The sequence below is a fragment of the Protopterus annectens genome, chromosome 16.part0 (genome assembly GCF_019279795.1).
Source record: "Protopterus annectens isolate FY-2018-M chromosome 16.part0, PAN1.0, whole genome shotgun sequence".
Lineage (NCBI taxonomy): Eukaryota > Metazoa > Chordata > Ceratodontiformes > Protopteridae > Protopterus > Protopterus annectens.
The window spans coordinates 132954880-132969359 of record NC_056750.1 but is presented as its reverse complement, the minus strand read 5'-3'; the positions used below and the strand labels follow the sequence as shown (position 1 = coordinate 132969359).

Here is a 14480-nt window from a genome sequence, read left to right as displayed (position 1 = left end):
GAAAGCACTAGTATTTAGAATGAATGGACTGACAAATGTGAAGGGGGAATATAACAAAAGCAAAAATTAATTTGAAATATAGTGTGGAGAATGTAATATGTAAAGTAACAAGGAGCATACATAATTAGACTGGTGTTAATCTGACTTTTCTTAACTGACCAAATGAAAGCCAGACATGGGAGAAAGAAAAAGGTGATGTACTTTATTCTAGAGTTTGGTGTTCCCCTAGAAATTATTTTAATAAAGCATAACAGGTGAAACATGTCATTTTCTTCTGGTCAGCTTTGTTTCAGTGACTGTTAGTTCTGTAATTTATGATACATGTAACAGATGTGTCCATTTTTCCAGTTAGGACTGATGCTATTTGGTCTTCCACAAAAGCATCTGATGTAAACTTTATATTATAGTAGTCTCAGAAAAGTTTAAAGCTTAATAAAACATTCATAAATGGAAAAATATTACCTAAGAAATCTGAACTTAAAATACAACACATTTTTATTACTGCAGTATTCAGTTAGTTACATATCTTTATCTGGCATATCTTCTCTGATTGTGCAGAGGTACACACATTTAACCACTATTAGAAACTGACCAAAGATGAGTTCTTAAGTGGGTATACTGAAGTGTATGGACTAGTATAAAGTAAGTGTAGTCAGTGGTTGCAAACACATGCATAAATTCTTTATTAGATCTGTTGATGGATCAGCTAACTAGAATGAATTAACACACTGTGTCTAGTATTTCTGCCAAGCTGTAAGCCTTAACCTTCAACAGCTTAATCTTAACACTTGCTAATTGTTATACTGATTATTGAAGTTAGAATAAAATATCCTTACGATTAGCTGAACAGATTATACATCCAAGAAGATTAGTTATTAGTAGCAAGCTTGGGAAAATTAAAGGTTTTAATTTTATGCATGTTCTGAATGAACAGACTTTTGAATTATGGTACCGCTTGGGTCATGTCTAACTGTGCAAGAGAAAAAGCTGTGATATTTCCATTCAAATGCTGTGAGCAATAAGTAACTGTTTACACTATAGACATTTCCCTTGTCTGGCACAGGAGGAGTTGTAGACACACCTTCAGATGTTGCATCACCATCCACACTCCAAAGCACCTCCACTGATCTCGGATAGAATCCCTCAATGAGACAACAAACTGTCCCCATTCCAGTAGCTAGTTCATCACTTGAAGGAGGAAAAAGCCGCACTGTGGGTGCCGATATAGGTTTTCCTGAAATTAAAATAATAAATGAGTCATATGCAGGATAAGCCTATTAGCACTAGCAACTTACTCTTCTGTAATTCATCACATGCTGTCATTAACTCTAACTTCTTGTTGAAGAGGACTTACAGAAAATGTGGGGTACCCCATTCATAAGTACATGAATATCTGTTAAACTACAACTACAGTCCTGTAACCACAACTGCATATATGCATATAGTTTAGAAACAAACATAAGCACACAAAATTAAATCATATTAAAACTCAATTTCTTTAGGCAAATAGGTAAATAGATTAGACCCACTACTTTTTCAGCTATGACCCGGTTAAAATACAATGTGGAATGTACATCAACTTAAGACAGCAGTATCTTTCTCATACATCTGATAATTAGCTGCAACCTAGGCTTAGAGTAAGTGTAGTTCCTAATTAATGAGTAAAAGTCAATTAATAATTCACAGTTACATGTACTTTAGATAATAAACAGTCAAGCAAGCTTTAAACTATTTGTGAGGAGATGTATTTCTAACAGACAGTGGTAAAAAGCTTTATTTTATACTTTTACTAACTGAGTACGCCCACTAACATAAATACCTCTTTTCAGGGGGTGACCCAGGAAGACTGTATCCTTACATGACCTTATCGGAGTCACACAGTATGCAAATAGAGAAGAAAGAAATCCAACATTGTACCCATGCCTACAGGAAGCAGCTCATTAACAGCTTGGAGTCCATGCACTTACACACTTACTGCCAGGCAGGCTAGCAGCTGTTTATCTATTTGTGTGAGGTACTGCAAAGTCCATACTGTGATACTACTAAAAAAAAAAAAAAAGTTTGGAATGCTGGGTGGAGGCAAAAGCCTTTGCTAGACCTAAGAGTATGACACCTTAGTTAGCTAATTATTATTCTTATTCTTATTCTGTAAGATGTTGTTAGAAAGATAGATTCTGGAAAAAATGCTGTTTTTTTTCTGAAGACATGCCATTGCTTATTGATGAAGCTGCAAGAGTCTACCTTGTCACCATACTGCCCTATACACTTTACGTGCATTTGTATACCAGCAGGAGGTTAGTATTGCAACAGTGAGTTACTGAATGACATTTTACTGAAGCTAGTTGTTGGAAAAAATGCATAATAAGTTTCCAAGTGGGAAAAAGTACAGTTGTGTACACTTACCATAAATGTAGATGTTTGAGTGTATTCAATGTTGCAGTCATCACACTTGGGTTATCCTGCCAGAGGTAGCCCTCAGTCAGTCCGAATACCAGAGGTTTAGTTTTTCTGCATCGGTTACTGTCACTCCAGTACTGATGTCAGGTCATCAGTGGTATAAAATCAGGCAGCCGAAGCCATTACATCAGTTTTTCTTGCCCCAACTGTCAGGAGTCCCCCAAATAGGGAGCTAGGTTATGGTGGAAGAACACCACCAGTAGAAAGTAAATACCAAAAAAAAAAAAAAAAATCCCTGTAAGGAGAGATGTAGAGAGAAAGAGAGACAAAGGGGATGAAGGGTGGGAAACCAGGACTGCAGCAGTGAATACACTCGAGCATCTACATTTATGGTAAGTGTACACAACTGTACTATGTTCTTCGTGTTTCACTGTTGCAGTCATTACACTTGGATTGATTCATAAAGCTGAAGAAAAGGGTGGAGACAGTCAAGACTGGGGGCTGGCTAGGATTCCCTACAAGACTGCGGTGGCAAAGTCTGCCCTGGATTTGCAGAAGATTGGCAGGTGGTAATGCTTGGTGAAGTTATGAGCTGAAGTCCATGTTGCAGCCTCCAGGATGTCCCTGGTGGGTAGCCCTCTAAGAAAAGCTGCAGAGGTGGATGTTGCCCTGGTGGAATCTATCTGGACCCCCTTTGGGGTGGTTCCCTGTTCTGTTTGTAGCAGAAATGGATGCAGTGTGCTATCCATTTGGAGATCGTTTGTTTGGATATGGCCTTGCCCTCTGCCCCTGCTGCGAAGCTGACTAGCAATTGGTCAGTTTTTCCGAAAGATTTAGTCCTATCCAGATAAAATCTAACCTGTCTGTGCACATCTTGAGAGTGCAGAATCCTTTCCCCCTTGTTTTGTGGGTTAGGAAAAAAAAGGTGGGCAAATAAATGGATTGGTGCAGAGCCACACTGGACACCACTTTAGGCATGAAGGATGGGTTAGTCCTGAGGGAGACTCTGTCAGCATGGAAAATGATGAAGGGCTCTACAGCCATGAGTGCTTGTAGCTCTGAAACTCTTCTACCTGAAGTGATGGCCAAAAGCAAGGCTGTTTTCCAAGAGAGGAATTTTAACGTTGCTGAAGCTGCAAGCTCAAAGGGTGGTAGGGTGAGCTCTTCCAACACAACATTAAGGTCCCAAGCTGGGGTAGGAGCTCTTCTGGGTGGCCTTAAGTTGATAGCCCCTCTTAGGAACTGCTTGATGAGAGGGTGTGAGAAGAGAGGTGGCTCTGTGCTGCAATGAGCAGAGATGGCACAGGCATGAATTTTAATAAAAGACAAGGATAGGCCCCTGTGTAGTAGGTCTGCTAAGTAATCCAGGATGAGAGGTAGGGAGGGCTGTGCTGTTTTGGTGCCCTTAGTCTGGATCCAGGTGTAGAACCTTTTCCACTTGTCAGCATAGGATTTTCTAGTGCTGGGGCATCTGGCCTCATGTATAACATCTAGGACTTGTTTGTTTAGGCTGGCAGCTTGGGGACACATCAGGGAATAAACCAGGCTGCCAGGTTCATGGTCTGCAATTGTGGATGCATGAATTCTCCATTCTTCTGGCTCAGGAGTGTTGGGATCTGAGGTAGGTGCCATGGTGGCAGGGATGACAGGCTGTGCAGCAGTGGGTACCAGTGCTGGTGTGGCCAGTCTGGGACAATCAAGATTTCCCTTGGTTTTTCCTCCCTTACTTTGAGCAGTACCCTAGAGATGAGTGGTAGAGGGGGAAATGCACAGATTGAGAGGTTTATCCATTGGAAGGATAGAGCATCCACTTTCCAGGCCTTACTGTGAGGTTCCCTGGTGCAGAACTTGCTGGGATGATGATTGGAGTGGGAGGCAAAGAGGTCCACCTTCAGGGTGCCCCATTTCTGGGTTACAAGACTGAAGGTTTTGTGGTCTAGCTGCCACTTGTGTGGGTCTAGCAGGTTTCTGCTTAAGTTGTCTGCCAGAGAGTTTTGGGAGCCTTGCAGGAATTGTGCTAGCGTGTGTATTTGCATGGCTGAGGCTGTGGGCCAAAGGGTCATGGCAAGCCTGCAAAGAGGATAAGCATGAGTTCCTCCCTGCTTGTTGATATACCACAACTGTGGTGTTGTCTGTTTTGATCACTAGAAGCCCCGGTGAGAGTAGGGGTCTGAAAGCTGTCAGGGCATGCTGAACAGCTAGCATCTCTTTTTGGTTGATGTGCAGATGTATTTGATTTGGGCTCCAATGGCCTTGAATGCATCTGCCATCCAGGTGTGCACCCCGGGCATAGCCTGATGCATCTGTGGTGAGGGTCTGGGTGGCATGGGGTTGTGAGAAGGGAAGTCCCTTGTTGTGGTTGCATGCTGCTGCCCACCAAAGAAAATCTTTCCTTAGACAGGGTATCATAAGTATGATAGTTTCCAGGTCTTGAGAGTGTTGACACCAAAGGCTTTTTAGGTACCATTGTAGTTTCCTCATAGGCAGCCTGGCATATGGAATGAGTAGGATGCAGGAAGCCATGAACCCTAGACCATGCAGGATTTTCCTTGAGGATAACTGGGTTCTGGTGGCTAGTTGACAGAAGTAGCCTGTCAGGTAGGCTTGTTTTTCTGGAGTAAGGGATGCCATCTGGGATGCTGTGTCCAGGCTTGCTCCCAGGAATACAATTTTTTGCATGGGGACTAATTTTGATTTATTTTCGTTGATAGTATACCCCAGGGAGGTCAGCAAGTCCTTTACAAAGGTCAGGTGCTGTAACAGCTTTTCCTGACTGTCTGCGTGAATCAGGCAATCGTCTAAGTAGGGGTAAATTTGAATGTTTCTTTGTCTGCAAAAAGCAATGGCTGGAGCCAGACATTTTGTGAAAACTCTGGGAGCAGTGGATAATCCAAAGGGAAGTGCAGAGAACTAAAAGTGCAGAGATCCTGCCCTGAAACGAAGATATTTCCTGCAAGATTCCCCTAATTGGGATGTGTAGGTAGGCCTCTTTTAGGTCTAGGGTGGCTAACCAAGCATCCTTGGAAAGCATAGAAAGAAGCTGCTGGAGGGTGAGTATTTTGAATTCTGGTATCACCAGAAAGGTGTTTAGAATGGATATATCAAGGATAGGGTGCCAGGTGCCCTCTTTTCTGGGTAGCAGGAAGAGTCTGGAATAGAAACCTTGGCCTATTTGGTCTGCAGCATCATGCTGTATTTTCCACATGGAGAGGAGGGAAAGGACTTGCTTTTTGGCCGCTGCCAACTGGTTTGGAGGAAGATCTGGGAACCCTTTTGGGGTTGGCAGAGTGTGGAAATAAAATTTGTATCCCTGGGACACTATGTTTAGGCCCCATCGGTCATTGGTAATAGAGGCCCAGTTGTTTGCATGGAAGGAGATTTTTCCTCCTAGGGGCACAAGTGGGTGGGCAGAGGTAAGGGGTGGAGGTGTAAAGTCAAGTCATTGTTATTACTATAAGGGGGTGGCTTAGCACTCCCTGTTTTTGAATAGGAGGAACTCCATTGCTTTGATCTCTGCATTCCCTGTGACTGTTGTCTGGGGGGTCTGCTTCCCCTGGGTCTGGGCTGAGCTAGCCTTGAGGGGTCCAGAAAGGATCAGTGCTTGAAGGGACAATGCCTACTGAACCTCGGAGGCTGGACCTGCAAAAACTCTTTAACTGTCTGCATAGATTTAGCTTTTTCTTCCATCTTTTTTAAGACCTCTTCTACCTTGGTGCCAAACAAATTGTCTTTGTTCAATGGTGCGTCCAATAATTTTGATTTGAAATGGTCCTGTAAGGTCTGTTCCTTAAGCCAAGCATGCCTTCTAAGGACAGAATCAGTGACTACTGCCCTGCAAGATGCCTCTAGGGCATCAAAGCCACATTGCAAGGTGTGCTTAGTAACTTGGCTTGCAGAATGCATAAGCTCTTGTAATTCTTTATTTTTTGCACAAGCAGGAAAGGAAGATATTTTTTGTTTGAGGAGTTCCATGGTATGCTGCTGATATTTCAGCATGTGGAACTGACAATTTAGTGCTCTAATAGCAACAGCTGCAGAGGTGTATACTTTTTTACTCCATCTGTCTAAAGCTCAGGAATCCCTGTCTGAGGGAGAGGGATTCTTAGCTGAGGTTGCTTTAATTCCTTTAGATTCTTGGGAGATGGCCTCTGGGTCAGCAGTAGGATTTTTTAAAAGGAATTTGTGAGAGTCAAGTACTCTGTAGTACCTGTCAGGTTTCCTGGGAGCAGGAGGAAGGGTGTCAGGAGTCAAACTGGATTCCATAAAAACATCATCCACAATGTCCAGGACAGGAGGAATGGCTAAAGGTCTGTGCTGTGGTAAATCTAAGAATTCCCTGAGTCTCATTTTTGACTGAGGGTAGTCCTGACATTCCCATTGGAAATGCTCACCAAATGAAAAATCCTCAGGTGGAGAGGCAAAATGAATGGATTCCTCTGCATCAGAATCCTCATAAGCAGAGAGTGGTTGCATATCTTCATATTCAGAAACCTCAGAGTCATCGGACTCCTTTTCAGATAAAACTACTGGGGACAAATCTCTTTTTCTTTTGGAAGGGGTAGCCTGGCTTCCCCTAATAAGCATAATAAGGTCTTCCACCATTTTAAGCATTTGAGATTGAGGCATGGAAGCAGGTGCCTGAGCTTGGGTCGTCATTTTTTAAGGCATAGTTCGTACCCTGGGCCATAGAAACTCAGTAGTTTTAGAAAGAACTGCAGACACAAAAAAAGCCATCGGTTTGTGACACATATCGGTAGTGTGATGAACTTCCTCGGGAGCTGGTGCCTGCTCAGTGGCTCCAGACCCATCCAAGGTAAAGACATCCGTGGGATCCTTAGTCGAAGAAGAGTCTGGCAGCAAACTGGACTCCGAACGGGTCTCGGTAGCGGCCTGCGAATCCACAGAAGTGGGCATTAGGGGCTGCGAAAGCACCTCACTGAGGACCGGAGAACTGATGACGAGCTTAACAGAAGCATTGTCGGTAGTTTTAGACCTGTGTGGTCTGTCTCTGTCTTTATCCTTATGTTTTTTCAGAAGATCGGTAGTCGGATGGTTTACCGAAACCATATCGGAATATGAGGACTGAGAGTGAAAATATTTAGCTACAATAAGGGCCCGACAACATATAGTTCTGGCGTTGAACAAAGCACAAAAGAGACAGTGAGGGACATCATGGTCTGGGCCTAAACAGGTAAGAATGGAAGTCTCTGTGTAGTATTTGCTTTCCACAGGCAAGACAATTGTTAATTTTTTCTGACATCGGTTAGTGCAGGAAAAAAGGATCCCCAACAGGGTACTTAGCTTTAGAAGACTTCAACTTCGATTCAGAAATGAAAACTCAGGTAACCGCCATCCGGTACTTGTGCAAACTGCTTCTGCTTTGGGCTACTTGGCAAGAAAGACTGATGTAATGGTGTTGGCTGATTTTATACCACTGATGACCTGACGTCAGTCCTGGAGTGACAGCAACCGACACAGAAATACTAAGTCTCTGGTGTTCAGGCTGACTGAGGGCTACCCTGGACAGGATAACCTAAGTATGATGACTGCAACAGTGAAACACGAAGAACATCTGGAATAAATCTAACTTGGCTTTCTATGTAAAACATTCCAGGCATGTTATACTTAATTTTACAATCTTTTTTTGCAACCTTGTATTGGGTCAGTTTTAGTTTATTGAGAAAATACTAATCAATTTTATGGAGATGTGCCTTCTTCAAAATTTCCAAGACTATTATTTGCACTGAAATACTGTTTAATAATTAATACAGCAGCACTGTTAAAACCAGTTATTTCACAGCATTCACAGCTGTAGCTACTAGTATTCTAAAGCAACTTCATAAAACTTGTCTGGAGAGTCCAGTAGCTGCCCTGAGTAGAAGCCCACATCATCCAATTGTAAAATCTAGACATACATTGTCAACTCAGTTACCCATGTCCCCTTCCACATCTGACTTTGTTTCTTAGGAAAGACCCCATTCAATATTTCACAACTGTCTCCAATTACAAACATGTCAGCACAGTAATCATGTTACAGACAGATTTATAAATTCACTTTCAACATTTCTAACTACACTGACTGTAGTGCACTATGTAGCAGTGTAACAATAAGCAGTACTATACATACAAGAAATTAGTGCTTGGCAGCAACACTTTATGATTTCTGTGTCTGGCTACCTACGGATCTGCTCTGCTTCCACTACGAAAGATGCACAAATAACCAAAAAAGCAACTCCACAGTCACAACTGATCAACAGCAAAATTGCTCTGAACTCCACTGTACTTACCAGAAACATTGCTTTTACATGGGACAGGCCTCCCTGCACTCTCATATAAGGAACTTTGTGCCCTAACATTCCCTTACTTTCAAACAACAGAGTGGAAAAGAAAAAATCCTCAGAATGCTCCAGATGGATCTCATAAAAACATCAATGCTGCACCACATACATTATAATAAGAAAGGCTTCAATGAATAGTAATATCATGGAAATTTGATTAAGAAGCTGAATCCTATCCAAATTATCCTCAAGCAAAATTAATTTGCTCATGAACCTTTTCATCTATAATTTTTCAAACATATTTTAATACAATATTTACTGATCTAATCACAAAACCATAACACATGCATAAGGCATGCATACACAATGTGTGTGAGTGCACTGAAATAAAAGAACATACTATTCTAGGACAAAATATAACAGTATTAAGAAATATTACTTGGTGCTAAATGTTGGCCTACCCTGGAAATGTAATGGGACATTTGGAGATGTTAGGTTAGTACACAAAGAGAATGTATGAGGCAGTTGGCAAGTAAAAGTTTGGTCAGTATTCATTCATCCAGGTTTAGATGTCTGGAACTGTTGTATATGGGATTCAGTTTAACAGAGTCACAGGGTACAATGTTTTGCACAGCTAAAGAATATTACAATCAGTTTGTACTGTCATAGGATGCTCTACTATGATGAAGAGCTGATTTCATAGCCCTTTACAACTAGCTTAATGCCACAGGATGCTCTACATTGTGTAGTTAGTACTGCAAGAGGATGTCCTAGTTTACGTGCTTGATTTACCACATTAAAGTGAGTTTAATACTGACACAGCAAGTTGTTTGAATGAACAGTACTGGATTTCTTGTCGAATAGATATGGGAAACGTATGTTGTGTAGGTGCTGCACAGATTAACAGCACTAGTGTTACCTTTGAACTGCAGTGGCATGATTTGGGTTGTCTACTTGATTTCTGTAGCATTTTAAAATTAATTTAACAGTGCTATGAAGTGTTCTGTTAATCATGTTGAAATATATGGGATTCACTTTAATATTGGCATGGAATGGCTTAGGTTGCTTGGCTGAGCTGATAGTGCTTTTACAATCAGTTTAATAATCCTGTGATGAGCTACTCTGTTTTGCATACTTGAACAGCACAGAATTCAGTGTAATTCTAACATGGCATGCCCTGAGTTGTGAGAAAAAATTTTGCAGCACATTAGGTTCAGTTTACTATCATGGGATGATCACACTGCATTGTTGAGCATACACACACTTAAGCACATATAATAGCACAAATCTGTTCTGTTGGTCTTATGTTTCTTGATTTTCCATATCAAATCTACTTTCAGTACTACCCAAACAGACAGATGAGTTTTATTGACATCACATGCAGTGCACTGCATTTCTGTTTACTGTACCCCAGCATGCAGCCTGGTTTAAGAACAAATTAGTCACGAATACCACATCAGGAAAAAGGCACTATGGACCAGCAGTACAAAAGAAAAAAAAGCTGCAAAGCTTAGTTTAACCCAATTTCCCTTCTATTCCAACTGAGGACATCAAGTATAACAGACACACATAGGTATTCAGTTATGAATGTACCAACAATCCAGATTATGAAAAGATAAAATAACCTTAGCTACCTTGAAAAAGTGTTGTATCATTTTTGCTTTTCACAAGTTTTCTTTTATGCTGCAGTTATATTGTAACAATATGTGCCAAATGAATCTGCAGCAAAACCCAGTGTTTCATCACACTGCCTTACAATACTACTTTCTCAGCTCTGTAAACGGAGTACCCTATTTTTCTAGGTGATGCATTTTTTGGCTTCTGAACCTCAGTGGTCAGTAAGCCTCCATCCATCCTGCTCTGTTGGTCTATTCATGTATCCCAGAGGTGACAGATATATAGCTGTTTCATTCCTTCTAGGGTTGAAGATCAGGTACCAGAGTGATGCTGTCATTCTTAAGGAAGTGGGTGTCACTCTTATTTATGGCTCTGCTGGCTCCTCTGCTCATGTCGACTGCATCCCAAGACGTTGATGTGTAAAGGGTGTACATGGAAGACATGGCTCCTGTTTTTTGTGAAAGACATCCCCTTAATAACCATGCTCCCTTGAAGATAAAGTACCTGCAACAGTCCCCAGTCTCCACTAGGGCTCTACATACAGTCTGCACAGTTTGTAAGTAGCTCTGAGCCATTTCCCAAGACAGGGGTGAGCAGGCTGCACATTGCCTTTATAAGCGTATATTATATACAGATAAGACTCCTAGCTTTCAATGTATGATTTTGTAAGTTGTTCAAATGTCAGTCAGGGGTTGGAATATGATCAACATCATCCATAATGAGGAATTAAGATAGATTTTAAGGTTCCATGCTCACATTCCACCTGGCTTAAAGTGAACTGTGAGCATAAAGCCTATCCTATATGAGCTCCATGTTAAGGTAAAAGGACTATGTCTTTTTAAATATTGAAAGGTGTGACTTATTTTAAATTTTATGGAAGGCTATGTGATTACAAGGTGATATTTAAATGTTTGGAATTATATGGATATTATGCCTGATGAAGCTTTATTGTGAAAGTTGACTAGCATTTTTATGTAAGAAATCCATTTTAAGTTTTTAAGAGATAAGTGGTGGCTCTGTTGATCTGCTTTTTTATACAATAATACAGTACTCCAGAACTATTATTATTTTTTCCTCCCTCCAGGATTCAGCCCTGTATAATATTATCATCATTTCCTATATAATATCATCATCATCACTCTCTTTTTCCAACTTCTAAATGGGGTTGAAGTGTCATGTGATAGCTGACACCTCTCTCAATTCACAGCTATTTTTTACCTTTTTCTACAGTAATTCCTTATTGTCACAGGCCTTCTGTCAGACAATCTATCCCTCTCTTGGTTGAATGTTCATCTCCCTTTGCCTTCTTTCTATCGCTTCCAAATCTGTATCACCAAATCACCTTCTACTTTCCTGCACATGTGCCTGAACCACAGTTGATCCCTTTAAACTTTCCTGCAACTGGAGCTGCTTTGCCTTCTACTCTGATGTTACATTTCTTCATCTGTCCTACTGTGTGTGTCCTATGATATGTCTCAGGCACTTCATCAACATAATCTCTAGTCTTCTCAACTACTGTGGTTTCATTGCCCATGTTTCTGTACCATGCCAAAGTACTGGTCACACCACTATTTTTTACATGTTACTTTTCAGCTTCTTTGGTATTTTTCTGTCACATACTACCAACAGCACTTTTTGCCATTTAAATGGAGCACCTCTAATTCTAGCTTTGTCCTCCTTATTCTGACTTAATTTTTCCTCAGCTATATTTCACAGATAATTTGTCTAATTTCTGCCGTTTGCTGCTTTAACCACTGCATTGTTTGCATGCAGTTTCATTCCATGGGCCTTCAACTCTGAATTCCAGTTCCAATTCATTTGCTGAAGTCCTTGTTCAAACTCTGCTTGTAGTGCCACATTGTTTGCCAACAGCAGCTTTGATGATCTTGTCCTCTGCAAGCTGTTTGTTGATGTAGTCCATCACCAGTATGAAGAGGAATGAGCTCAGAGCTGAACCCTGATGGAAACTACTTGCTACTGGGAAACCAATGTGTGTCTGAGCACTGGCTATACTTGTGCCATTGGGTCCTTTTACATAGCCAGCACTAATTCTTTTAATGTTTCCAGGACTTTAAACCACTACAGCATTGCCCAGATCCGTCTTCTTGGGACCTGGCATGAACTTTACCCAACTGTAGGAATGTACAGTTGGACTCTTTCATCATCTTAGGCTTCCTGACTATCTGTCTCACTGCAAACATCAAGTCACATGTGCTGCATCATGACATGAATCCAAACTGCTCATTCCCCTTCTTACTTTCTACTATACTGATTATCTGCTTATCAATCACTCTGTCCAGCACTTTCATGTAGAGCGACAGGAGTTTGATACTTCTACACTGTCCACAGTTGTGACTGCCCTCTTGTTCTTGTACACTGGTACTACAATGCTTATTCTCCAGTCACCTGTGATACATCTTTCCTTCCAAATTATGATGAGTACCTTCATTAGCTAGTTCTACTCTAACTTAACCAACATATTGCTCATAACTGCCATGACCTCATCTGAGCCTGCAGCTTTTCCTGGCTTCATTTTCTTTAGTACCGTATTTACTTCTTCTAGGGGGGGTTCTTCTTCCTTCTTTATTGTAGGTTGCACATGGGGCAGTGCAACTTCTTTGGGGTTTCCTTCATTCAGAAGCGAATGGAAGTACTCCTTCAATTTGTTTTTTATATCCTCTGGACTGGTGAGAAGACTGCTACTGACATGCTTTATGAATGGTGTCTGATGACTTTCTTCTTGATCCTTCAGTCTTTGCCTTGCTACCTGATAAGAGTTTCTTTATACATCTGGTGAGTCACTTTCCAGAAGCCAGTAGAGTTTCTCTGATGCCTTTTTCTGTCACTGTGACTGCTCGCTTAGCCTCTTTGTTAGCCAACCACCATTCCTTCTTTGATTGTTCTCTCACTTCTTTCTGCACTCTTCTATTTTGATAATTTTAATTTACTTATTTCCACTTTGTTGGCTAGGTTAGTCCCACTTCATCAATGGCCTCTTTTCAGGGGAGACCCAAAGTGGTATTCATATTGACTAGGGGAAATTTGGCCAGGACACCAGTGAACTTGCTCTACTATTTTTTCATACCCATTTAACACTATAAGGCTGTTCTAGTGGTGAGGGGTGAGATCCAAGATGGAGGAGGAAAGAGAAAAGTGAAATGGAACTGAAAACTGGAAACTCTGGTGACTGCTGATCACAAAGAAGTCATTGTAACAGCAGTAAAAGAAGGAGACTTACATACACACAGGTCATGGTGGATTTAATGAACCAGGGAAAATGTAAAATGGCATGATTTAGTGAAAAAAATGATTGCTGAGGAAGCAGAAGAGAGCGCTAACATGGACTTAGAAAAGGAATGCAGTAAGATTGACTAACTGGTACATATTTGGTTGGTGGATAAACCAACTTTAAAGGAATGCATTGACAATAGGGTTCCAACATAAAATCAGCTGGAAGCTTACGTTTTGCAGAAGTAGAAAAACAAGCTGATATTTATACTGAAAATACTGAAGCAGTCAGGAAAAAACATGAAGGAGGACAACTAACAGAGAAAATGGCCAGTGGTGAGAACTAAGATTAAGAATAACAAAAAGATACACAGATAAAAAGGGCTTATGAATATAACTGCACAGCTGGGGTTCAACATGCATAACAAAGCTCTGATACATTTGGGGCAGAGGATTTATATAAGGGTAATGTCTGAATCTTTTGCTTTGCTAGAAAAGAAATGTATGTGTAAAGTACACGAGAAAAAAAAATCAATGCCCCAAGGAAAGAATACATTTTTCAGAATTTAGGACCACAACTGAGGAAAAACTGACTATTCAGTTTACAACAAGTGACACTGAAGATACTGAACTGAAAAATTATTTCTAACTGAATGTTAACAATGTACATGAAATTTAAAAGTTTAAGATGCAAGAAAAGTATCTATGGATGTGAGTAACTTTAAATATGTGTGAAGAAATGTTAAGCATGTCATTAATTTGACTGGGAAAAGAGGAACTGTACAATGATGGGACAGTGAAAAGAAAACTTTTATTGTGGTGCAGAAAATAATTTAGTGCAGGAATGTACAAAAAATGATGCAGTCAATGTGGAAAAACAGGTCACACCGCTAGGAGCTGCTTACCCAAATGCTGGAAATGCAATGATATAGGTCACTTTTGGGTGGATTGTCCATTGTC

General features: G+C 40.8%; 1 protein-coding gene across 1 annotated transcript in view; it reads right to left on the bottom strand.

Moving 5' to 3' along the window:
- Positions 1-181: 181 nt before the first annotated feature.
- LOC122790893 (immunoglobulin lambda-1 light chain-like) overlaps positions 182-14480 on the bottom strand; it is a 260967-nt gene continuing 246668 nt past the window's right edge. Inside the window, exon 3 of the mRNA XM_044058567.1 lies at positions 182-1234. Coding sequence (XP_043914502.1) covers positions 912-1234 — 323 coding nt within the window. The 3' untranslated portion in view covers positions 182-911. The remainder of the gene's footprint in view (positions 1235-14480) is intronic.